At 56.7% G+C, this 26282-nt stretch overlaps 1 protein-coding gene across 3 annotated transcripts in view; it reads right to left on the reverse strand.

Moving 5' to 3' along the window:
- Nucleotides 1–1979: 1979 nt before the first annotated feature.
- SLX9 (SLX9 ribosome biogenesis factor) overlaps nt 1980–26282 on the reverse strand; it is a 37932-nt gene continuing 13629 nt past the window's right edge. For 2 of the 3 annotated variants that reach the window (XM_032176116.2, XM_058427609.1), the window contains exons 3-6: nt 20316–20384; nt 13312–13459; nt 7238–7306; nt 1980–4107 (exon numbers count right to left, since the gene is read on the reverse strand). In XM_032176116.2, coding sequence (XP_032032007.1) covers nt 3984–4107; nt 7238–7306; nt 13312–13459; nt 20316–20384 — 410 coding nt within the window. In that variant the 3' untranslated portion in view covers nt 1980–3983. The remainder of the gene's footprint in view (nt 4108–7237; nt 7307–13311; nt 13460–20315; nt 20385–26282) is intronic. The other variant, XR_009209704.1, reaches the window with a different exon arrangement.

The raw sequence follows: 26282 nt of genomic DNA on the forward strand, positions 1-26282 counted from the left end.
GTGGATGCCCCCATGGGCCCTGGAACAGCCTCCACCTTCCTTCCCTCCTCCTCACATCCCAGCCTCAGCCCACTCGTGGCCATCAGCAGCCCCCTATGGCTAGCCAGACCCCAGCTCCTGGCCATGAGGCCCACACCGCCTCCGCAGCCCCCACCACGCCCATGGTGCTCAGCTCCAGCTGCAGGCCCCCTCCCACCTGCGGCAGGGGCGTCTAAAACCCTGGTGCCCAAGACCACCCCCTAGACTGGAGATTTCCCAAAACTCACATCCCCCAGAACCTCAGAGCCAGATCATGTTTGGAACCAGTCAAGATGAGGCCACACTGGAGCAGGGAGGGCCCTAACCCAACATGGCCGGTGTCGTTATGGGACGTCACAGACACAGGGATGCGAGCGACGTGGCCACAAGCCACGACACCAAGGGCTGCCGGCATCTGTGGCACCAGGAGGAAGTGTCTGGAATCAGAAACACAAGTAATCACCAGCAGCCAAACAGGCAAAGGAGGACCCTGCCCTGCAGCCTGAGGGAGGCGGCTCTCGACACCTCAAGTGCAGACCACCGGCCTCCGGGACACAGACGATGCACTGTTGTCTGACGCCCCCACTGTGTGCGTTTGTCACGGCAGCTCCAGGAAAGGAACTGCTCAGCCAGCGAGGCTGGCCAGGGTGTGCGGAGCCTGCCCCAGAGCACTGGGAACGGTCCCTGCTTGCCTGAGGACCAGGACAGCAGTTGGTGACAGACACACAGCTCCTGGGGACAGGGATTGCTGACTCAGTGAGGGGCCTGAGAAGAATGGGAGGGCCGGGGGCTTTCTTGGGGAAAGGCAGATCCAACAGCTGCTGGGTGTGGGCCTTACAGAAGCCTGGTAGGTGCTGAGAGGTGGTTTCCTCGGCCCCCCTTGGAGCAGCCACACTAAGTGCAGCCTGAGGACAGCCAGGAACAAAGGAGATCCCGGGCACCTGGAAAGAGAACCTGGGCCTGCCCAGGGCTGAGGGAGACCCCCCAGGGCCTGTGGCCATCCCAGCCAGGAGCCCTTCACTCTGGGCCAGGCATTTGCTATTCCTTTGGCCAACACCCCACAACCCCTGCAACCAGACACTGCCCTTCCTGAGGGACTGGCAGGGTGGGGGACTCCTCCCACTGCCTCTCGTCTCCCATGGTGCCCTGCAGCCCCCCGTATGCCAACACTGGGCCTGGGGCTGAGGCACCTGGGACGTGCCCAGGCCGGGTCTGTGGGCCTCGAGCCTGGCATCCATGGTCCCAGCCCAGAGCTTCTCAAAGAGTCCCACAGGCCAGCGCCAGGCACCTCCAGGCCCCAGGAAGCTTTGATCTGCTGTGTTAATCCTTTAACTGGGAAAAATGCACCGAGGGCCCCGGGGTCTAAAAGGCATGAAAGCCCAGTCAACTGTAGAACTTGTGTAAATCGATGACCGAGGGATTCATGCTCCTTCTCCTGAGGCTCCTGGTCATCCTCTCTGACCTGCTGATTCAGCGGCTCTGCCCCAGGTGTCTGTCCAGAGAATGCACACACCCCATCGTCCGCCTCCAGCCTCCCTCTCAATGGTGGCCAGGAGAGCTCAGCTGACAGCCACGGCGAACCCCACACTTGGACGCTCTTCTGTCACGGGATGACCCCGCCCCAGCTGTGGCCTTAGCTGAGGGTCGGGCTCTCTGTACCTGCCAAGAATGCTGGGGTGGCACCCCTCGAATACTATCAAGGGCTACTTTCCTGGGACAGTCCGCATCCATCTCAGCCGATGGGACACCTGCCGCTGCTCCTGCCCGGCCAAGTACCCGTCGCTGTCCCTCCACAGAACCCTCCTCCCTCCACAGAACCCTCCTCCACACGACTCTCAGGCACCGCCGGGGGCTGCTCACCCAGGGAGGAGTTAGAGGCCCCTGAGCCCGCAAGGATCCCTAGAAGAGGGGCTGCGAGCCACAGCCAGACAGGAGTCATTTCAAAACCAGGAAGCAAGAAGCATTTTTACATTTTTATTTTTTAGAGACAGGGTCACTCTGTCACCCAGGCTGGAGTGCTGTGGCGCAATCTTGCCTCACTATAGCCATGGCCTCCTAGGCTCAAGCAACCTCCCACCTCAGCCTCCCCAGGAGCTAGGACTACAGGCATGCACCACCATGCCTGCCTAATTTTTGTATGTTTTTGTCAAGATGGGGTCTCACTACGTTGGCTGGTCTTGAACTCCTGGCCTCAAGTGATACGCCTGCCTTGGCCTCCCAAAGTGCTGGGACTACAGGTGTACGCCACTGCGCCCGGCCAGGTTTTTCACAAGAAACCCAGACTGTGGGGTTAGGATGCTGGAGAAAGTGGAAGCCGCCCCCGCCCGCCTCCCCACCGCACTGCGCTGTGTGCATCCCACAGACATTGTTCCCAACACTCGCTCTACCACAAAAATGGTTTTGTTGCAAGCACTGGTTTGTGACCAGCTCCTCTGAAGCGAGAAGCCCGTTCTCTAAGGAGCTGGGGCTGGGCAGCCAAGCCGGCCGCGGCCGAGGGAGCGTGGGATCTGCTGCCTGTGGCTCCTGTACGCCCGTCTGTCCCATCAGCCGGGGCCCTGGAGGGTGTCCAGGCTGTCTCTGTGGATGCCGTGTCTGCTCGTGTCAGGGAAGGGCCAGGACACTGAACAGAAGGGACACAGGCTCCAACTCGCCTCAGCCACCCACTCGCCAGGCAGCCTTGGCGGGGCTGCTGGGGCTATGAATCCTGAGCAGGCAGCAGGGCCAGGGGAGGTCGGACCAAGGGGGCTCACAACAAGAGAGGCTGTGCACAGGGGCCACCCACATGCCCTGGAGCCAGGAGGCCCCGGAGTCCCTGGGACCACCCCCACCCCAGGCAGCCTGGGAAGGCGCAGGGTGCTGGGCCACCGCCTGGGAGCTGAGAGTGGTCCTGCTCTGCACTTCCCAGACACTCCGAGTGGGGTGCACCACCACACCCAGCCTGCCCAGCCTCACTGCAGGACATGGGCCAGCCAGGCCCCGCAGGGCACTGGGATGGGGGGAGCTCGGGCAGAGGGAGCCAAGCTGGGCCTCAGGGGCCTGGGGACACACCACCCCCTTGCTTTCCACAACCTGAAAACAAGGACTGATCAGTCACTGATTCACAGTCCAAAAACCAACCTCCAAATCCCAGGGCTTCCAGCAACAAAGGAGGACCTCTCTCACTTCCGGGTCAGCAAGAGCTTCAGGGCTGGGCCCACTCTGCGTCTCCTCCCTGCAGAAGGACCCTCTGCTCTCTGCCCCCAGAGCAAGGCAGTGGGCTGCCTGGGTGTGGAGCAGCTGGGCAGGGTGAGGGCAATGGGTGGGGTGGAGGGGTGCAGCCCAGGGGGTGCAGACAACAGGCAAGGAGCAGGCCGGGGGCCTTGCCAGGGCCATCTGTGTCCCTGGTCACTGAGGGTGGCAGGGGAGACTGGAAGGGAAACAGACCCCCAGGTGGGGAGGGCCCTGAGCCAGCCCCCACGGCAGCCCCTGCAGGCCTCAATGCTCCTGGATCCCACCAGGGCCGCAGCAGGAACCAAGGCTGAAGCAAATCAGGGTGGCTGGTGGCACAGCTGGGGCCACACCCAGGCACAATTCCTTCCCAACACAGCCAGGAGGCTATCTTGGGGGCACCAGTGTCTGCTCAGGGATGGACTTGGGGCCTCCGCAACTGCAGTCCCCACAAACCCTGTGCACGGTCCACCCTGACTGCGTGGGGGCTGGGGCCCCCAGCGGAGCGATGTGGCTTGTTGTCCTGAGGAGAGCGGGGGCAGCTGTCCCAGGGTGGGCCCAGCCCTGTGAATCAGGGAGCAGTTCATGGGAACGGCCCTGGCGGTGCAGGGGAAGTTCACAGAGCCATTTATTGAGCCCCACAACCGACCAGAGGGAAGGGCGTCCACCAGGCTCAGGCCATGGTCCTTGAGGGGCCGGCGCTCTCTACTTGGCCCACACATGTGTCCTGAGGAGTTGTGGCATGCCCGCTGCCCTGCTCAGAGCTGGCCGCCATCTTCCAGCTGCATCTGCCGGGCCAGCGTCTGCCCGATGGCCACCAGGGGGCTGGCTCTGTAGGCCGGACTGGCCAGCAGCTCCTGAAACCGGGTCCTTTCTTCCTCGCTGAAAGAATGGAGACCACAGATCAGCAGGCAGGAACCCCTAGACCCCTCAGCACCCCCAGCATCTGACACAGCTCAGCCCCTCAACACCCAGGCATGTCAGACACCGAAATGAATGGCAGAGGCCTGGGGCCACCACGGGACTGAGTGTCGGGGCCTCGGAAACTTCCGGCAGGAGGGGAGGGGCTGCCCCGGGCCCTCCTCTAGGCCACATGCATCCCAGAGCCCTGGCAGTGCCCACTGTGGGGTTTGCTGTTGAGGTGTCGCCCAGCCAGCAAGTCTGGGGCTGATGGGGCTGCTGCCAAGGCTGAGAAACGGGGCGGCAACTCACAAGCCCTGCAGACTCACACCTTACATAAGAGACGGCTCCCTCCATGGGCGACCAAAATAGACACACACGGAGGAGAGCCGAGAGCTGAGACCCGAGAGCCTGAGCCGGCAGAGGCCTGCAGCAGAGGGGGGCGCAGCAGCCCCAGATGGGTGCCACGGCGACGACCCAGCACGGCACCAGCTCACCCCAGCCGCCACCCAGCCCAGCGGCCACTCAGCTCCTGCTCTAAACCCAGAGCAGCCACCCGCACGCCAGAGAGCTGCCCTGTGGAACACAAGGGTGACCTGGGTCCCATCTCAGGCACAGAAGCCTCGGGGGCAGCTCCCAGATGGGCTCTGCCACAGTTGCCAAGAGGCGCTGAGCCTGGTGGTGGGGAGGTGGGACCTGTACCCCCTCCAGCCTGTGTGCCCCGTGTGCATGGAGCCTTGTGCAAGGCTGGACCACACTGGCCCTGGTTTCCTGGGCAGTTAACAAGGCTCCTTCACACCCCACTGGACGACCGCCTGGGCGGGGTGCCCACACACCAGAGCCACAGAGGACAATGGGGCTGGGGCCGTCTCCACAGCAGGAGGCGGTCAGGGCTCTGCTGGTCACTAACCACCACCTCCTCCTGCCACTGCCACCCTGGCCCCAGCATGGCAGCTGGGGCTTTCCCCGTAAAGTCAGGGTGAAATGTCTCAGTCACAGTCACTGGACATCACTAGTGATCTCTGGGGCTACCAGGACCCAACAAGGTCCCACCTGGGGCAACTGAGGAGCCAAGGCCAGGGGAAGGCCCAGGCCAGGTTCTTAGCGCTGTGGTCCATCGGGCAGAGTCCTGGGTCAGAGCTGGGGAAGGAAAGGAGCCGTGACAGTGACGCTTGGAAGCGAAGCTGCACGGGGAGGGGCTGCAGGGGGAGCCTGTGCCTGCGCCTGAGTTCAGACACTATGGGACACGGGTTCGGTGCCCCTGGCACTGTGTGGCTCCCATGCTGGGCCAGGCCTCCAGATGCCATCCTGGACAACCGTAAACAGAGACCCATAGACAGGGGCCTCCCACCTGAGAGAAAAGCCCTTCCTTGGCTTGGTACTCAGGGGAGCAGCCTTGGGGTACAGACCACCAGCTCCAGGAGCTACAAGGCTCACACCCAACATGAAGCCCCCACGGGAGCATGACCCAGGGAGGGGAACACTCTTGCTTCCCACTGGGATCTTGGGATTGAAGGATCCAAGCCACTCAAACACCTGAGCCCTGTCCACACGCGCCAAAAAGTACCATGGACATGAAAGGGAACGGACCTCTGTTGCCTTTCAAAACACGGAGTGAACAAGGGGCCTCCTGCTCTCCTCTCAGTAGCAGCAAGAAACGAAACTCGATCTTTGATGAAACCAGGAGACCTGTTAACCTGAGCTGCTTCAAAATGTCGCGACCGCAAGGACATGGGGGCACCAAGGGGTGTGGGCGACAGAGAGTCTACAAGAGGAAAACCCGTCGCCCTGTCCAGGCAGGGAGGGGCTCCCTGGACCAGGCTGTGCGCTGGGGAGAGGCGGAGAGGGAGGCCAGGCAGGACCACACGGAGAGGGCTCTACCGTTCGCAAACTGTCTCCAGACAAGACTGGCCCGGGAAGAACTCAGTTCATAGACAGAGAAGCAGAAACCAAAGAGGACAAACACAAAGGTCTACGGGAAGACCCTGCTCCTCAGGAGGCCGAGGCAGGAGGATCGCTGCAGCCCAGGAGGCGCAGGCTGCAGTGAGCCTCGATCACACCTCTGCACTCCAGCCTGGGCCACAGAGCAAGGAACTGTCTCCAAAAAATAAAAATAAAAACTTTTTAAAAAACTAAAAAAGACAGTTTACTATACTATCTATACTTCACTCTAGACTCCTCAAAGTGTCTAGAGTAAAAATGGATTAGAGAACACGAGATGGAAGACAGATTAGAGATCCCGTAAGTGCATAATTGGTGCCCCTGAAGAAGGGCCAAGACAATAAAGAAATCTTTGGAGCTACCATTCGACACCAGCTTCCAAACATAATCGTACTCACAAAACAGACACCAGCTTCCAAACATAACTGAACTCACAAAACAGACACCAGCTTCTAAACATAATCGTACTCACAAAACAGACTTCAGATTCTAAACTGGAAGGCACAATGGGCCTCGGTAGAAACTGACACAGAATGTTCCCTACGGAGAAATATCTTAGCAAAGTCATTTCAAAAACAAAGAAAAAAAAATCATTCCAGTAGCTAACTAAAACCATCTTATAAGGGTGTAAAGTGTGGCTCCCTCAGTGGAAACTGGAGCTGAGTCTATGAAGAGGCAAGAGAGCATGGTCTGGAGATTTTTGTACCCACGAGAACAACTGAGTACAAATTTCTGCAAATCACATCGTCCTAGCCCTGCTAACTGGGGGCCGCAGTGCCCAGCCACAGAACCAAACATGATCATCCAGATTTCAACCAGCCAGGGGAGGGGAGGGGCGGAGAGGGGGCTGCGTCCGCCCATCATTTTAGATCCCTGACTCCCCTTGGAAGCCTTCCTTGGAGGCGGTACTTGCCCCAGGGCCACAGGACCTGACTGCACTGAAGAGCCCCCCTGGAGCAGATAGGCAGGATCCAGTGGAGCAGCATGGAGGGGACTAGAGGCACGGGCAGGGGCTCTCAGCCGCTGAACCCCTGGGGAGGGCAGGCCGGAGGCGCTCAGGACCCCTGGAGAGGGCGCGGTGTGGGCACACAGGAGCTGAACCCTTGGGGAGGTGGGCGGGGTGAGGGCACTCAGGAGCTGAACCCCTGGGGAAGTGGGAAGGTGCACTCACAGAAGCTGCTGTCTCTGGGCTGCGCTCATCCGGCTGAGCTCTGAGGGCCGGGGCTTCTTGCTCTCCCTGCTGTAGACACAGAGAAGCCACGTCAGTCAGCATCCAGCATCCCCTAAACACCTTCCCGTGGGCAGAGGCTGGCTCCTCCCTTCTTGGAGCAGACGTCGTGGTGGCCGGAGGTGACCAAACCACTGTAGAACCGCAAGTTCCAAGCTGTACTGTGGCCGTGGAGGCTGGACCTGGACAAGCAGTGCAACTGCCTGACAGTCCAGTCCTGTGACCGCCCTGGACAAGCAGTGCAACTGCCTGACCGTCCTGTGACCGCAGGCCCCAAGCTGCTCCGTGTGGAATCTGGTGACTCCTGCAGCTCCTCCTGGCTCCGAGGGGCATGGAGAGAGTGGTCAGCCAGGAACACGTCTCAAGACATACAGCATCTCCACCCCACCTGCCTGGCCAGGGCAGGCTGCGCAGACACCTCACGCTTCAGGCCAAAGGACCCTGGCAGGCAGAGCCGGTCCCACTCCCGCAGTACACACCACTTCCCAGGAAGGCTGAGTCACCCACCCAAGCCTACATGTCCCCAAGTCCTCTCTTTAGAAGAAGGCGTATGCTATGCTACAGTGGGGAGCTGCACCTGCCCTCCTGATGACTGAACCTGGGGACAGGGGCACGGACCCACCGTAGATCCTGCCCTGCCTGCACCTGCGGGGGGTGCCAACAAGTGCTGCAGTCCCCCATGGACAGGTGGAGGAACTCAGGAGGTTTCCTGAGTGCTGCTGGCTATTTCCTTTAGTCCTGGGATCTCCAAACTGCCAAGCTGGGCCTTGACTAAGGGCGCGGGCGGCCAGGACACTCTCATCTCTGACGTCCACCCCAGGCAGGCTCTGGCTCCCCGCGGAGCTTCTCACCCTCAGTTAACCATGGGAATCTTCAGGAGCTCGCCTGCACTCCCTGTGGTCAGCCGGCCAAGGCAGCCGCCCACCTGGCCAAATGTTCAGATGGGACAGCGACCTGGGCCTTAAAAGGAACAGAGAACCTGTAAGGCCACACCAGGCACCTTCTCAGATCTCCCGTCCACACAGTGAGATGGGACCCAGACGACGGCGGGAAGGCAGAGCCGCATAGTCCTCAGACCAGCCCTACACTTAGCCTCGGGCCAGGAGACTTGATGTTTTATTCATGGATCTCTTAAAATATGAACGACAGACATTTTGTGTCTGCCCAAAATGGCCCTCAGCGCCCACTTTCTTTTAACCCTGGCTCTGTGCTGATTTGGGGAAGGGTTCAGTCCCCATCCCTTCCTGCTCACACCAGCAGATGACAGCCCCTCGCATCTCGCATCCCCTCTGCCCGCTGGAAGCCACAACTCCGTTCATTGCAGGGGCTCTGCCGGGGCTGACGACATCTCCCCACGGCCTATCCTGGGCCAGCCTTGCCCCGAAGCAGAAGCTCTGCCCCCCTGGCCGGCTGACCCCCTCCCTGTGTCCACCCCCGAGCAGCAGCTCCCTCACTGACTGCCCAGAGCTGTCCCGGGTCCCCACCCTTGCAGAAGCCGTCAGCGTGGGGCCCCCTCCTCTAGGTGCACCCCCGGTGCCAGGACTCTGGGCAGCCACGTGCTGGGGTCAGGAGACCCGAGCCTGGGTCCAGGGCAGCCTTCCTGGTTGGGGAAACCTCGGGCCCTGGAGCTGCACCCTCACTTTAAGAGATGAACTAGCAGTGGTGGCAGGACCAATGCCTTCCAAGGTCCCAAAGCAGAGGAGCTGCACCCAGGGTGGCTGCAGTGCCCACAAGGCCAGGCGCAGCACCTCCCCTCCCCGCTGCAGGGACCGTCCCCCACCCACACGTCCCACACCCCATCCTCCCAGGTGGGACGCACAGCCTCCTAGTGGGGTTTCCAGAGTTCAGGGCCCCGGGGACAGAGTGCTGGGCAGTTATCGTCATGGGCCAAGGGCATGCACCGGCAGGGACGCGACTCCGTGAGACCTAGCAGTAGGAAGCCGTGGAGGAATCGGAGCCTGGCTCCGCCCAGTGTGAACCCTCCCCAGTCCCCACGGCACTCCCTCCAGGCAGGAGCAGCGACATCACCACCACTGCCCTCCCTACAATCGCCCACAAAGCGCACACAGGAGGCGGAGGTCCAGAGCGTGGGGTGTCACCGGGGTCAAGTGTCGTTCGATGCCTGCTTCCCAGCCAGGAGCGACGTGGGCCCCAAACATGGGCCCTGCCCTGGCCTCTGAGATTCCAGCTCTGCATCCCGCACCCCAGGGGCATGAGGCCCTCAGGGCAGGGTGCCAGGACAGGGGATTGAGGGGACTGGGTTGGGAGGGGACTGAGGGTTGGGAGGGGCCATGGGGCAAGGACCTAATGCTTGGGTTCCACAAGGACGGCTCTGCCAGCCCAAACCAGATGTTCTCCCTGCTAGGTGGGAAGGGGAGAAGCGAGGCAGGTCTCCAGGCTGGGAGGGAGGGGCTGTCCACCCTCCAGCCTCCCAGGCCACTGGTGCTCGCCTGCTGACCCCTCAAGCCCACAGCACATCAGAGTCGAAGAGTGGTGGTCAGTGGGGCAGACCTGCCTGCCGGGACCAAGGTGCAGTTCCCAGAGGCATGGCCCGCCGCCCAGGCGCGCCAGCCCCAGATCTCAGGGTCTCACACCTCCTGCAATACCAGGGCCAGGGCTCCCTAGAGAAACAGCAGGAGTGGCAGGAGATGTCCAAGATGTGCCTGGAGTACCTGTTGGTGCTCGGCAGTGGGAAAGAGCTAAAAACACGACCCCCACGTCAATGTGGCTAAAGGGAGCTGGGGGCACCTGCAAGAACTCCTGGTGGCCAACGCTGGAACAGTTTCGGCACCGAAGTCAAGTAGCGCCGAGTGTAAACTAAACATCCACCTGTCCAGACCAACACAACGCGTGAGCGATACATACACGGGGAGAACACACAAAGCTCCTTTCCAGCAGGATTCCAAATAATCTGTGTCTTCCAGGAGGTGGAGCACAACCCCCACCCCGAGGCCAGGGCTGCAGAGCGACTTCCTCCCAAAGGGGACAGCATGGAGCGGGGGGGCCTCAACCCAGCAGGGGCCAGCTCAGCCTCACGGTGGGTCAGGTGACAGGGTGTACCCAATACAGTGGAGTGATAGTGGCACTTCGCCTCTGGGGGCTTCCTCCCCAAACCCAGTCCCTTCCCGTACCCATGAGAAAAACATCAGACAGATCTCAGCTGACGGACAGCTTCCTCAGAACAGTCAAGGTCACCAAAACCAAGAGGAGTCTGAGAAACTCACAGCCAAGAGGGGCCTAGGGAGCCATGACATGTGAATGTCACGTGGGATCCTGGACGGATCCTGAGGCAGAAAGGGGCCATTAGGGAAAAATGACAGAAACCTAAGGTATGGGCTTTAGTTAACTATTAATTACTTAAAGCTCACTATTTGTCTATTGGTACTGTTTCCTTACATGTGACAAACGTACCACACTAATGTCAGAGGAACAGCATGCGGGGACGCGGGAGCTGCACGGAGCTCTTGGCACCACCTTTGCCATCTTTCTACGAATCTAAAGCCTGTCTTAAATAGGGCTCGTTCCAAGAGCTCCCGCAGGGTCAGGAGGCACTGCTGCCTGAGCCACATCTGAGGGATGGGGACTCCCGACTCCCAGCGACAGGAGGCTCTCAGGGCTGAGAGCAGATGGGCCTTCCCGGCCCAGAGCCCCGCACGGAGGCGCAGGCAGCCCTGAGGCAGGGGCACATCCTCCTCGGCCTGGGGGCTGGGTGTTTACACAGCCCTCTCCCTTCTGGGAGCCCTAAGCACATTTTTCAGATGAGAAAACTGAAAACAGGGAAAGGATACTTGACCAGGGTCACATTTTTGTCCAAGAACCAGGAATGTTCGGTCATCACATCTCCACTCCGGGCGGCTGCTCCTATTCTGGACCCCGTGCTCCAGTGCTTCCGCCGCGGGATGCCAGCCTGGAGCTGCCTGGGCCTGCAGCGTGTGACCTGCCACCCCCGAGCCTGGGCAGCTGGGCCATGAAAGGATGGACTCCAGGTTTGACATTGCACACAGCCCCTGCTTTCTCCCCAGATGGAAAGTTAGTAGGAGAAAGAAAATTATTTTTTAAACGGCAAAATTAGGCCGGGCGCAGTGGCTCACGCCTGTAATCCCAGCACTTTGGGAGGCCAAGGCGGGCGGATCACGAGGTCAGGAGATCTAGACCATCCTGGCTAACATGGTGAAACCCCGTCTCCACTAAAAATACAAAAAATTAGCCAGGTATGGTGGTGGGCGCCTGTAGTCCCAGCTACTTGGGAGGCTCAGGCAGGAGAATGGCGTGAACCCAGGAGGCGGAGCTTGCAGTGAGCCGAGATCATGCCACTGCACTCTAGCCTGGGCGACAGAGCGAGACTCCGTCTCAAAAAAAAAAAAAAAAAGCATAGAGATGACACAAATGAATGAAGAAGGCCCAGAAGCTGAGACAGAACAGAGTGGCCCGGCCTCTTTCCAGCCAGCCCTGAAAGCTGGGCTGTGGCTATACAGCCCCCGCCCGAGCCCAGAGCCTCAGCACCCACACCTGGGCGGTGCCTCCCAGCCACAGGGGAAGGGCAGAGGCTGCTCTCCTTTGGCGTGCATGTGACCCAGGCACAAAGAGACTGAAAGCCAAGCTCCCGGGAGACAGGTGCCACAGGCAGCAGCTTATCGGCAGGCTGCATCCCCTGCGAGGTGACAGGGAGGGTCATGCAGACGCCGCCCTCCTGGTTGAGCCGTCCTGTGGTGCACACACCACAGCAGGCTGGCAGGGCCACATCCACATTGTCAGGGCACATGGAACCTGCCACTGGCAAATGGCTCACTGGGTGGCGGGGTTGCGTCACTAGGGGTTCCGTCACCGGGTGGCGGGGTTGTGTCACTGGGGGTTGCGTCACTGGATGGCGGGATTGTGTCACTGGGGGTTCTGTCACTGGGTGGCAGGGTTGTGTCACCGGGTGGCGGGGTTGCATCAATGGGGGTTCCATCACCGGGTGGTGGGGTTGTGTCACTGGGGGTTGCGTCTCTGGATGGCGGGGTCATGTCACTGGGTGGCGGGGTTGGGTCACTGGGTGACAGGGTTCTGGAGGTAGCACCTCAGTGCGTCAGGAGGAGGGCTCATGCTCGGGACCAGGCCTTGCCCAGGGCAGGGGGGTGGAAGGGCCCCACTGGGGTCCAGGCCCAGGCCCAGGCCCGCTGGCTCGGCTGCTCACGCACTAAGGGCCCAGAACCCATCACCCCAGCTCTCAGCAGGGGCGGGGGAGGGGCACTGTGATGCCAGCAGCCAAGGGTGGGGCAGGGGCCTGCCTCTTTCCTGAAGAACAAACCATATCCAGACCTGTGGTGAGGCTGGGAGGCATGTGCTTCCCACACAGGTAGGTACAGCTCGGGAGAGCAGACGCACTCACACCAGGCCCCGTCCCTCCTGGGGAGGACGCACGAGGCAGCTCCCGCCCCATGAGGACGAGCTCTGGGATGTGTGTCCCAGGGCCCTGTATGTGTGGGTCCCACACCCTCACCACACCCGACAGCAGGCCTGAGCCGTCCTCACAGGCCACCCTCTGTGGGACGGAGTGAGAGGCAGGGCAGGGTGTGCAGTGTTAGGCGGGCGTCAGGGAAAGGTCCACTCAGGAGGGGAGACTGGAGCCCGTCAGAGGCACGGGAAGGGCATGGTGGATGCTCAGGGGCCTCGGCTGAGCACAGCAGGGTCTCTGCGGGGTGGAGGCTGTGGCAGAACAGGGAGGTGGGGGGACCCCCAGCGGGACCTGGCAGGAGCTGTGGCCACTGTGGGGGGAGGGGCACATGAGGGAGCTCGGCAGCAGCAGAGCCACCAGGCTCCTCACAAGGGTGGGCCTGGGTGCTCCTGAAACGTCCCCCGCAGCCTCCGCCAGCCTCACGAGCTCACGCCCTGGGAACAGGGTACCTGCGTGGAGCACCGGCTGAAGCCCCAGCTCTTGGAACCACCGTGGCCCGTGGGTCCCACTCATATCCCTCCACCTTTGGACCCGGGTCAGCCCCACAACCTGGAAAGGGCCACCCCTCCCGGACACTCACCTGCGGGCTTGGCGCCGGCTGCCAGCTTCGAGCCCCAGCAGCTCGGGCAGGGCATCCCTGAGTGGGTGCAGGTCCCCCACCACCACCGTGGCCCTCCGCCTCCGCTCCTCCCTGTGCTTCTGCTCAGCCAGTTTTATGGCTTCGATTTCTAAGGAAGGAGAAACGACGTTAGAGGCAAACAAGAGGCAGAGGAGGAGCCCAGGCCCAGAGCCTCTGGCCCACGAGAGACCTGGCGGGGTGCCCGGCCCTGCTGCCTCTCTCCTTCCCGTTGTCGCCCCCATTCCGCCCCTGGGAACCTGCAGGGCGGGCAGGCTTGAGTTATTTTCCCTTAGTGACAGAGCTGGCTTTCTAACCGCAGGGCTGACAATGAGGTGGAGCTGCAGCCAGAGGATCTCTCCTGCAAAGGGACGCTGGCAACTGCGGCCGGAGCACGTGTAGGAGAGTGCACACGGCCACCGAGCAGAGGGGACAGAGGGAAATGAGGAAAAGGGGCCCTCAACTTCAGATGGCAAGTCACAGCCTGGGAGGCTCAGCTTTGTTCCCAGGAGGGAGAAGGCTCCCCAGAGGGAAGGGGAGAAGCCCCAGGACAGACATGAGGGCTTGGGGCCACGGGGGGTGGCAGGTAGGGCTGAGGCCTCCACGCTAGAGAAGGGATTTGGGCAGGGTCTGGACAGAAGGGGCATGGCCTTGGGATTTGATTTAATTTAAAAATGTATTTATCTCAAAACTGCTAAGAGAACACATGCTTGGACATGCTGCTCGCTGCACGTGGCTCCTGGAGGCTGTGGAGCGCAGACAAAGCCTGCTCTCTTCAGGGCAACCCAGCGGGACAGGCCTGCAGCTCAAACACTGCCAGCTCGTGACACAGGCCCGGGCATGGCAGCACCTGTGCCCCCTGGGAGGAGTGCCCGGGTTTCCAGAGGTGACAACAGCCGGCTCCTCTCCAATCCTGCTGTCTGGGACAGCGGTGCCCCTCTCAGCCCCCAGGGCAGGTGACTCGCAGAGCAAGGTCTGAAGGGCCCACCCTTACCAACCCGAAGTCAGGGGATGCCACCCTGCCCTGGGTCCCTGTAGCAGGGTGTGTTTACCTGCCTCCAAATCACTGACAAGAACCTGGGACAAAGACCACCACCCTTCCTCTGGGTCCTCAGCCCCCCATGCAGGTTGAGAGCTTGGAAGGTGTACACCAGCTCTCCACAGCCTTGGGAATCATAGGGGTTCATAAGGTAAGAATCCAGCGCTTACTCCACCCTGCCTGGACCGTGGTAGACACGTTACTCGGCACCTCATCAAAAGAGAGCCAGGGCACCCTGGAAGCTGGGGTAGGGAGGGGCGGGCCAGGCCAGATGGCTCCTCCACAGGCTGCAGACCCAGGCCAGGAAAAGTAAAGCAGAGGCGTGTGGCTCCCGTTTGAGGACAGACACAGAGGCCCGCAGCTCAGCAAGCAAAGCCAGAAGCCTTTCGAAAGAAGGTACCTTGTGCCTAAGCAGGGTGAGCCCCAGGCATGCAAGGATGGTTCTCCTGGGAAATGCCTCAGGGCGACCCTCCACAGTGGCCGCTCAAGAGGCGAGAAAGCCTACGGTCACCACCACCAGTGTGCAGAAGATTCTGCACAATTCACTGCCCAGGCATGAGAAAAATTACAATGAAACCACAAATGGAAGGAAGCTCCTTGACAGAGATGAGCTGCTAGAAACCCACAGTGAGTATCACATTTCAGGGCAAAACATTAGACACTCAATGACAAATCCGAGCAAGGAAAAGATGACCACAACATCGACAATCCCACCCGGCCCACTCAATTCTGAGGGGGGGGAGGGAGGGAGGGAGCGAGGCAGCGGCGGGGCGGGACCCATGCCCTGGGAACACTCAGCACTGCTCTCATCTGCAGCACCTGGGGGAGGCCCCACACAAACACCGGCTTCCAAGCAGCCAGGAGAACCAACGGGAGAGTGCAGTTCTTCTCTGTCAGTTACTCCAGAAAAATCGGATGCTGCCTCAGTTAAAATTTCAACAGGATTTTTGGTGAAACCTGTGCAGCTAATTCTAAATTTTATTTTTTAAAAACAACTAAATGCATAAGAAAAGTAAAAACATTTTTTACAAAGAACAAGCAACAAGAAAGTAGGGCTATCGGATATTAAAGCAAATCATAAAATAACAGAAATTAACAGTGTGGCAAAAGTGCTGATGAACACTCAGTGGACGCAGGGCAGACTGGGCAAAGTGTGAGCATGACACGTGAGTTTAGATAAACTGGGGTCCTCCTGGGGAAAAAGTCAGATTCCCCTCTCACACTGTTCCTAAAAATCAGTACGTATGAATTAGATACTAAAAACAAAGAGGAATCAAAGGCCAAAAAATACAGTAGGAGCCACTCGACTGGATCAGAAATCAAGGAAAAGAAAATTACAACTACTACAAAATACAATTTTGTACCTCATGGATTGGCAAATTTTTAAATGTTTCATAATATCAAGTGTTCGAGGACGGAGGGAGCTGATGGGTGGGTGTGAACTGGCCCAGCCGCCTCGGAGGACAACTGAGGGTTGGGAAAGTCAAGTGGGACATGTGTGTGATTCCAACTACCCACCCTCCTGCCCACAGGGCATGGGGAGCCACTGCCCGCAGCACAGCTGGGGCACAGGCTGTGTAGTGGAGCACAGAGGCGCTACCTGGGCACTGGGGAGGTGTGTGGACAAAACAAAGCAAAGCAAGGGATGGAGAGTGACCGGGGGAGGCCTCCAGGAGTGGGAGGGCCCTGCAAGGGGAGGAACAGCAAGGATAAAGTTTGCAAGCTTGTCCTCACAAAGGCGAGGTGGGGTGGCGCATGCAGATCCACAGGGAAAATTTCAACACATATTGGGGAAAAAAAGCAAACTGAAGGAAAAAAATCCACACATACAGAAAACATGCATTTCTAAAGACCCTAAGGAATCTACAAAATGACTACCAGACCTAATGCATAATATTAGTAAATTCACAGGATACAAGATTAGTATTTTAAAAAACCAATTGTATTTTAACATACTAGCAGAGAGCTGAGAAAAAACTGCATTTATGACAGCATAAAAAACTATAAAATACTTAGCAATATGATGATGAAAATTAAATGGTGAGATATACTATGTCCATGAATCTGAAGATTTGCTTTGCTAAGATGGTAATTCTGAATTGATCTATACATTCAATGAAATCCCAATCATAACCCCACTAGGTTTTTGTTGTTGTTTTTAAAGAAATAGACAAGCTAATGATAATTTATATGGAAATGCCAAGGACTTAGAATATCCAAAGCAACCTTAAGACAGACAAACCAACAAAAACGACGTATGTTATCCGACTTCCAGACTAATGCTAAAGCTACGGTAATCAAGACAGTATGGTTTTTGCTAAGGTACAACAAATAGATTAATGGAAGAGAAGACAGCCTAGAAACAGATCTACACTTAGGAGACTTTTTGATTTTTCACAAAGGCATCAAAACAATCCAACAAGGAAAGAAAAGTATTTATAACAAATGGTGCTGGAACAACTGAATATCCATATTAGGGGGAAAAAAGGAACTTAACCAATAACACCACACAGACAAACAATTCAAGATAGAAAAAAAAAACTAAATATGAAAGCTCCAAGTATAAAGTTTTTAGAAGAAAACAGGAATAATATCTTCATGACTTGGGATTAGGCAAAGTTTTCTTAAATAGGACACACACACACATACATACACACACGCGATAACTAATATAAATTAAACTTCTCAAAATTAAACTCCCGTTTATTAAAAAAAAAAAAAGTTCTCACACCTGTAATCCCAGCACTTCGGGAGACCAAGGCGGGCGGATCACGAGGTCAAGAGATCAAGACCACCCTGCTAACACGGTGAAACCGCATCTCTACTAAAAATACAAAAAAATTAGCCAGGCATGGTAGCGGGCGCCTGTAGTCCCAGCTACTCAGGAGGCTGAGGCAGGCGAATCGCTTCAACCCGGAAGATGGAGCTTGCAGTGAGCCGAGATCGCACCATTGCACTCCAGCCTGGGCGACAGACGAAGACTCCGTCTCAAAAAAAAAAAAAAAAAAAAAAAAAGAAAAGAAAATGAACAGGCAAGTCACAGTCTGGGAGAAAACATCTGTAAAACACATATCCAACCAAAGACTGGACTCTAGGACAAAGAACTCTTAGAGCTCAATAATAAAAAGGCAAAAAGCCTCATGAAAAACGAATTTCACTGACGCTGAAACACAAATGGGCAGTAAGCACATGAAAATGCTCTTTTGGTGGCAATGAAAATGAGTACCACCTTGAGATACCATTTCATGATCACCAGACGGCCAAGGCTAAGGGGACGGCACGCCACGTGTTGGCAAAGCTGAGGGCCCAGAGAACTCTCACAGGCTCTGGTGGGAGTGTGAATGTACAACCACTCTAGAAAAGCGTCTGGCAGCTGCTTATAAAACTAAACATACACCTACCCTATGACCCAGCATTCCATTCCTCAGCACTTACCCAAGAGAAACGAAAACATGTCCACAAAAAGACTTGTAAAGAATGTTCAGAGCAGTCTTATTCACAGTAGCTAAAAATGGAAAAAAGCCCAGGTGCCCATCGGTAGGAAAGTGAGTAACAAATGGTGTATTCACACAATGAAATACTTCTCAGCAATCAAAAGGCATGGACTGCTGCTACATGCAGCCTGGATGGGTTTCAAAACCATTACGCTGAGCAAAAGCAGCCAGACACAGAAAGAGTGCACCCTACATGATTCCATTTATATGAAGTCTAAGGCAAGAAAAGCTCAACTGTGGACGAGAAAGGATGACACAGCGGTTATTACCTCTGGGGCAGGTGGGAGAGGTAACTGACTGGGAGGGGTGAGGGACTGCCGGGGAATGGGGGTGATGGTCCATAACCTGAACAGGATTTCAGCTGCACAGGTGTCTACATTTGTCAGCAATCATTGAATGGCACATTTAAGATGTGCATTTCATTTTATGTAAATACAATCTTCAAAAGAAAAAGAAAAAAAAGAACCACGAACTCTAGCAGAATTATTTGGGGTGGAGTGTACTGATGTCTGCCATTTACTTTGAAACGCATTTCAAAAAACCCATGTTGGTAGATGGACAGAAACTGCTAGATGAACGGTTATGTAATAAGATTGTGAAATCTGTGTGGTGGGTACAGGGTATTCACTATAAAATTCTTCCCACTTTCCTAAATAAAATTTTTCATAATAAAATACAAAGTAAAAGTAACTTGGGAAATGTAGCCGAAGCTGTATTTAGAGATAACAGCCTTTCACTCCTGAACAAAACAGACACAAACGGATAAGCAGAGTAACTGAAACCCAAAGAAAGCTAAAACAGAGGAGTGATCAAAATAAAAACAAATAATTTTGAAGACAAAAGAGTAGAACTGGTTATTAAATACATTAATTATTAAATGGAAGAGACAAAACTTCTTAATTTAATCAGAAATGAAGGTGGAGATACAAATAAAGAATGATAAAGAAAACAGAATATTTAATAAGAAGGCAACTAACACATAAAGATTGAGATCTGACTAAATTTGATTATTAATATTATTTAGAGACAAGGACCCACTCTGTCACCCAGGCTGGAGTGCGCTAGTGCAGTTATGGCTCACTGCAGCCTCAAACTCCTGGGCTGAAGCGATCTTCCCACCTCCACCTCCTAAGTCGCTAGGACTAGCGGCTCAGAGGCACACACCACCTAATCTGGCTAACTTTTACATTTTTTGAAGAGACAAGGTCTTGCTATATAGCCCAGGCTAGTCTGAAACTCCTGGGCGTAGGTGATCCTTCCACCTCAACCTCCCAAAGTGCTGGGATTACAGACATGAGACACCATCGTCAGACAAATTCGATCATTTTATGAGTGGCCAAAATTGACTCAAGTTGTGAAAAAAAAAAGGACCAAGTGCCATGGAATAAAATTTACACATCATCAAAGAATCACAGCCTAGAAAATCAGGGTCCAAATGGCCACAGTCCAGTAGCCCGTCCAAATCCACTTTCACAGCTATGCTAGGAACTGTGAAAAAGAAAATGGAGGAATGAATCATTTCCCTAAGAAATATCCAAAAAGGGACAGAAACCATAAAACTAATAATCACGAAAGAAATTGACAAAGTTTTCTAGGTCCTACCTCTGAAAAACATACATTTTCTTTAAAACCTCCAAGGAAAAAATACAGCAGATAACATAAAAAAGAAAATATTCCAAATTAATTTCACAAAGTCAGCAGAATCACACTAAAAAGATAACCAAAAAATACAAAATAATTTTGACGAGAAACAATCTTAGAAAAACACTGGCAAATATCCAGCATCACGAAAAATAAGGAGATAGTCCAAAACAACCTGAGTGAGAAGTGTGGCTTTCAGCCTGCGGAGACGTGTGGCTGGGAGCATGTGGCAAGGCTGACCTCAGAAAAGAGGGAGCCACAGGCCTGAAAGGGTCTGGGGACACCAGGAGCCCTGCCCACACCCACGCCGCTATGCGCAGACACTGTTTTCACCGCGGGCAAGGCCTGGAAGGATTTCACATATCACTGCAGGCACTTCTGAACCATGAAAACTCCACAAGCACAGGTTACTTCCACAATAAAAAATTTCACGGTGGGGAACAAAAATAGGTAATTTTTACAAACAAGGAGCCGAGAGCAGCAGCTTCCCAAGGCCGTCCTCCAAAGGGAGGCAGCCCAGCTCTGCAGGTGCCCACACGGACGGGGTGGCAGTGCCACCCAGAACAGGCCAGACCAGCTCGGCCATGCTGCCAAGTCTTCATGGCCACCCTCTCTGTGCCTGCACTGTCCTTCGGCCCCCACAGCAGCCTCTGAAGTGTCTTGGGTGATCCCTTGGGCACCCCGCAGGGAGTGTGGCTGGTGTAGAAGGCCAGATCGTGCGGCTGTGGGAATAGGAGGGCCCATGGGGTGGGACTTAGGCCGGCAGCTGCCTCGAGACGCAGGCATGGACTTACTCTGCAACCATTGCTCACGCCTCAGCTTCATTTTCTCCTTCTTGGGCAAAATGGTTTTGGCCTCTGCACCTGAGGAAAGAGAACATGGGAGTGAGCAAAACGTGTCCAGGTGGCACCCCCATGACCTGAGAATGGGCTGGGGCAGGTTCTGACTGCAGAGCCACCACAGTCACGGCAACTGGTCTGGCCTGTGCCGGCCCCTCAGGCTTCCGGGCTCTGCACAGCACCAGGGACACCTTCAGCACGCCTCGGCCTGGCCTTAGGAGGCTCTCAGCAGCGTCCCCCTGCAGTGATGGCCTGGCCACCCACCTCGGCCTGCCCTGGAAAGCAGGTGTCCCAACGAGGAGGCCTCCTCCCCACTCATGCCCTGAATGACTGTCAGGGCAGGCCACAGTGAAGCCATGCAGGAATGCCCGACGGCTCATGAAGGGGGCCATGAACAGGGCAGAGGCCCTTAGGGGGACATCCCCAAGATCCTGCGTGGTCACGTCAGGCCCAGCGATGTACGTATTCCCTGCCCCCTGCCAGGCCCGACGACGTGCTCGGTGGACCAGAGGCTCCATCCCTGGACCCCACAAAGCGGCCCTCTCAGGGAGCCTCCAAAAGTGAACTCCACAGGTGCCCCTGTGCTTGGTCCACGCGGAGCCCAGACACCTGCCTGGAGGGTAGGGAAACGAGGCTCATTTGCTGGGGGGACAGGGGCAGGGGTGGGATGAGCCTGCAGGGCTGTGCAGGTGGGGACAGGTGGAGAGGGCGCTGGGTGCTGCGTCTCTGACTCCAGTTTGCTCTGAAACAGAGTGGACTCAAGGGCATCCCCGTTTCCTCGGCCTTAACTGATTTCTCAAGAAGGTTCAGCCTCGGCTGCATTCTCCCCAGAACACATCTCCCAATATCTCTTTTAATTCATGCAGACCTTCCTGGCTTGTCCACCAAATCCACCATGTCTAATGAAAAACAAAGCAGAAGCAAGCCCTGCCTGGAGAAAGGCATTTCAGACTTCACTTCAGGAGCTGGTGTGAAACCTCCGAGGCCCAGGGCTCCCGCGGGATTTAATCCCCTCCCACAGCTTCCTGGTGTGCCTGGGTTGACCTACTTTCCTCCATAGCATCCCGACCTCTCCCTCCCGACCACAAAGGGGAGGGGCTGATTCTGCAGCTTTTCTGGAGTTTTGAAATTGTTTCAAAAGAAAAATGAATCTAAGACCAGTGGAAACTGACCCGAACAGTGACCTGTGTTGTGTTGGAATGAAGAAAACGAGGCCTGGGCGCAGGCCGGGTCGGGAACGCAGCACAGTGACCCTTCCCGGCTCTGGCCCCAGGGAGCTCCCCAGCCCCATTGCCATGGCAGCAGGAAAACAGGAACCAAACACGCCGCTCCTGCAGGAGGACAGGGCTTGGAATGCTGCAGCCGGAGCAGAGGCTGCCTGGAACTGCTGGCGGCGGCCCCACGACCCCCAGCTCCCGCCGCTTTCTGGGCCCAAGGCGCCCTTGCTGAAGTGCCCTGGCACAGGTTCACGCCTGCTCCCCCTTCTAGCCTCTGGATGGGCTGACGGGTGTTCACTGAGATCGAATCAGTGCCGCGGGCTACAGAGGGGGCTCGCCCTGTGGGTCCCGCTTCTCTTTCCCCTGCAGGCCCAAGGCCACATGGACAGGGCAGGTGGGCGCACCCCACCCTGTGGTGGGGACAGTGTGAAGTCAGCTCGAGCTGCTCCGGTTTCTAAACTTACCCACGACAAGGCCAGCACACCACCTCGCAGGTGCTGCGGAAGCACGGGAGCGTCCCGTGGGTGTGGCAGAAATGCCAGCTTGGAGGAGGGCCAGGCTGGGAGTGCAGATGCTGGGCCTCAAGCAAGGGTGTCTGGAGCCGCTACTGTCCTGGGCCTCGCCCCAAACCCAGATCCCAGCAGCACCAGCACTGCAGCCCCAGTGGCTATGGGCAGGGGAAGGTCACCAAACATGTCTGATTAGTGACAAAGTGACGGCAGCAGGGGCTACACCTGGGGCAGGTCATCCGAGCCTCAGCTTCTCACACGGGCCCTGGAAGTCTGAGTGGGCACCAGGAATACCAAGCCAGAGCTGACAGTAAAAACATGACTTCATACAATCGACTGGCCAGCCGAGCTGAGGCTACGGAAGGGTGCACACTCAGAAGGGCAGAGGTGGCTGTGACCTCGGCTTCCCGCTCTAGGCAGAGAGGCTTCTTCTTCCGTGCCCTGTCTGCTCCACACCCTAGGCCACCTGCTGCATGGGCGGCTCACACACTGCCACTCCTTCTGGCCTGCTCAGTCCACGGCTCAAAGGTGTCAGGAGACAGGCAAGTCCCCATTAAACTGAACCTCACAGAACCCTAGCCAGTGGCTGAGGCAAGGCTAGAGGAGGTGCTCATACCCTCATTCCCCCCAAAACCGAGACAGGACCCCCCAAGACAGAGCCCAGGCCTCCCTGTGAGGGAATATGCTACAGGTGCCATCCACTCCCCCTCACACTCGGTGGAACCCTCTGGGGCCACCTGTTGCTACTGGCAGTGAACAAGCCCAAAGGGTGAAAGACAAGGCCTCAGGGCATGAGGTGGCTCCTGCGATCTGGGTCCTGGGGCCTGGTGGTATCCAGGGTGCTCCTGGCTGCCACAGCGCCTGTACCTGAGCTGGACTGCAAGGCAGAGGGCAGATGGATGGTGGAGATGAAGACGAGGCGGATGAGGAGAAGCCACGCCCTTGCCTGAGTCTTCAGGAGCCCAGGATGCAGCTGCCATGGAGCCGATCTGCATAGAGGCACCGGGCTCACAAGCAGTGTGTGGGGACTGACCGTGTGGGACAGCCCCTCCGGCCCAGTGGGAGGCACTCTGAGGACTCAAGGGCCATTCAAGGAACAGCCCCTCTAACCCTTGACTCTGGAAGACCCCGCCTCAGCCCTGCCCTTGGGGAGTGACTAGAAACCAGCCCTGAGCTGACCCGTCACAGAGCCCTGGGGGTGGCTCTGGTCCCTGGAACGCCGGCCAGCCCGGCAGAAACCTGCAGCATGAGCTGGATGGCTCCGCACAGAGAGACAGATGGGCGCACACTCAGGTACTGGCTGCCTAAAACCCGTGACAAGAAAAGGGAAGGTGAGATGCTGCCACGTAGAAGCCAGGGCCTGCGCTCTGGAGCTGCAATTCCGGGGACGCTGGGCGAGCCAACCGCCCGCCGGAACCACAGCCTTCTCAGCTGCCACGGTGCTGCCTGGGCTCTGTGCTCTAACAAAGGGGCCCCGGGAACAGACGCAGTAAACCAGCCTCAGTGGAGGAAGCCACACATGGCAGCTACACAGCACGCCTGTGCCACAGGCAGCTCACCTGGTCCCCAGCCCTCACCAGGTCAGCAGACACAGAACCAGGCTCACCAGAGTTGGGCTGTGGGGTGACACGGTTCACGGGGCACGTGTTCTGATGGACCCTAAGGAAAATCAGCACGAGACTGGCTTTTCCGTGCATGCCATCAACAAGCCGTGATTCTCACTCCAGAAAGATCTGCATGAGGCTCAGGACAGAACACAAGACGTGATGCTGCTGGCACGTGCTGCTTCATCTCGGGCTCGGGTGCTGGGAGATGCTGCGGCCTACAGAGCCACTCAGATGCTGCCAAAACCACCCAGGTCACGAGATGAAGCAGCACGTGCCAGCAGCACCTCATGGTGCTGAGGTTCTCCTCGCCATGCCTTCTGGGTGAATGCGAGCTGAAATGCATCGTGGGACAGGCCGTTTGGGGAAAAATGAAGTGGGAATCATCCATCTCACTCTATACACAAAAATAAAGTCCTGATGGATTAAATACATTAAAAAGGCACTACAAAAGCACTGCAGAGTACACAACGGGGCCACAAAACACACAGAAAACACCGAATGTGCTACAGAGAAACTAAACCTCCGCAGAGAAAAAAATAACATGAACAAATTCAAAAGAACTACCAACGACGGGGAGACAGCTGTAGTTAACAAAAGAGATTGCTTCCTTCCTACATAGCTTTTTCAAACCAATAAACAGCCTAAAAGAAAAACAGGAAAAGGCACATATAGGCAGCTCACAGCAATGAAGGCTGAATGGAGCCTTGCTGATGAAGAGCCGCACATTTTACAAAGCAGGCACCGCAGGCTGGGGTCCGCATCGGCAGACACCTCGTCCGTATCCTCCACAGGTAGAGGTTGCAGGCGGAGGCCGACCTGGGTGCTGCTCCCAGCGGTGTCTGCAGTAGGCAACCTGCTAACGCCTGTGAAGTATCAGATGTTCATCAGGCTGGATCAGTAACCCCAATGCTGTGGTTTGATCTACACGTCTTTACTCACATTTTTAAGGATGGCCCACACTCCCTATAGAGCTAGGTGCATTGGACAACAAAACCTCAGCAACCGTGATGTGAGGCTGCCCTAGAACGCAGCCCAGGGAAGCAGCAGGGGCAGACACACACCCACTTGTAAAGAAAAGAGGGGGCCAGGAGTAGCAGCGCGTGCCTGTGGTCCCAGCTGCTCAGGAGGCCAAAGTGGGAGGGAGGATTGCGTGAGCCCAGGAGGTGGAAGCTGCAGTGAGGCCACATTGTACCACTGCACTCCAGCCTGGGTGACAGAGCAAGACGCTGACTCACAAAAAAGAAAAGAGAGGAGCAGATAGACCAAGTCTGCAGTGCGGAGGCTGTCACTCAACGGTAGTTTGCATTGAGTTTTTCACAATATCTATCATGTGCCACTTTGCACAACTTCACGTAGAGGCAGTGCTGCAGGAATAAGCTGGAGACAGCACAGCTTTCCCTCGGAGCACTGGTGGGCGAGCATCTGAGGGGGTGCACGTGCCTAGCACCGCGGCAGGAGCACAGAAGACTAGGAGCGGGGCAGCGGGAGGGCCGGGTTCCCCTGTCTCTCTCTGTTTTCCAAGCTTTCTTACTTCTTTTTTTTTTTTTGAGACAAAGTCTCACTCTGTCGCCCCGGCTGGAGTGCAGTGGCACAATCTTGCCACCTCCTGGGTTCAAGCCATTCTCCTGCCTCAGCCTCCGGAGCAGCTGGAATTACAGGCACGCACCACCACACCAGGCTAATTTTTGTATTTTTAGTAGAGACGGGGGTTTTCATGATGTTGGCCAGGCTGGTCTCAGACTCCTGACCTCAAGTGATCCACCTGCCTCTGCCTCCCAAAGTGCTGGGACTACAGGTGTGAGCCACCGTCCCCAGCCTCTTCCTTCTTTATACTACACGTTTGTCATTAGGTGTCCATTTTAAAGAAAAACCCAAAGACCTTTTTAAAAATTGGTAACAAATTGTCCTGGTCAAAGACAGCATCCTGGAACAAAACTGGAACAAGCCACGCACCGCCATCCAGGGTCTGCGTCGGCAGACACCCCCCACCGAGGTTTGTGGCGAGGAAAGTACCAGCAGCACTGCAGGGAAGAGCAGTCACAGCCAAGAGCGCCTGGGGGGTGGCGCTACCCAGGGACGCTGAGACGCAGAGCACCGAGGTCACGCTACTGTGCTGAGGAGCCCAGGCTGCGGGGCCGGAGGATGTTTCCACCACTGGTCCCTGTGCCCACTTCTGCGGTGCTGAGGAAAGGCAGATGGCTCACCTCGACTCCCTTCTCCCAGGACCTGAGGGTGGGCATTCAAACCACAGACAAACCTGCCGATGGCCGGAGTTCCCAAAGTGCCGCATCGGGCAGCCCCCACCCTCCAGCCAACACCATCCACCCCAGCCAAGGGTTCGACATTCCTCCCGAGAGAAGGTGGCCTGGGAGACAGGGCCCCTGAGAGAAGGGTCCCCAGGAGCACTGGAGACAGCCTGTGCATGGCGCCCACAGAACGCTCGGCCCCTCTGCTCCTCTCAGTAACCCACTGACCAGAAGACGCAGAGTCCACGGGATCTGGCCTTGCAAGTGTCATGGAGCTGATACAAACAAGAAATGTGGGCTCCAAACCCCACAGGATTCTCTCCACAGACACAGCAGCAAGCTG

Source organism: Hylobates moloch, unplaced genomic scaffold (assembly GCF_009828535.3).
Source record: "Hylobates moloch isolate HMO894 unplaced genomic scaffold, HMol_V3 SCAFFOLD_14, whole genome shotgun sequence".
NCBI classification, from domain to species: Eukaryota; Metazoa; Chordata; class Mammalia; order Primates; family Hylobatidae; genus Hylobates; species Hylobates moloch.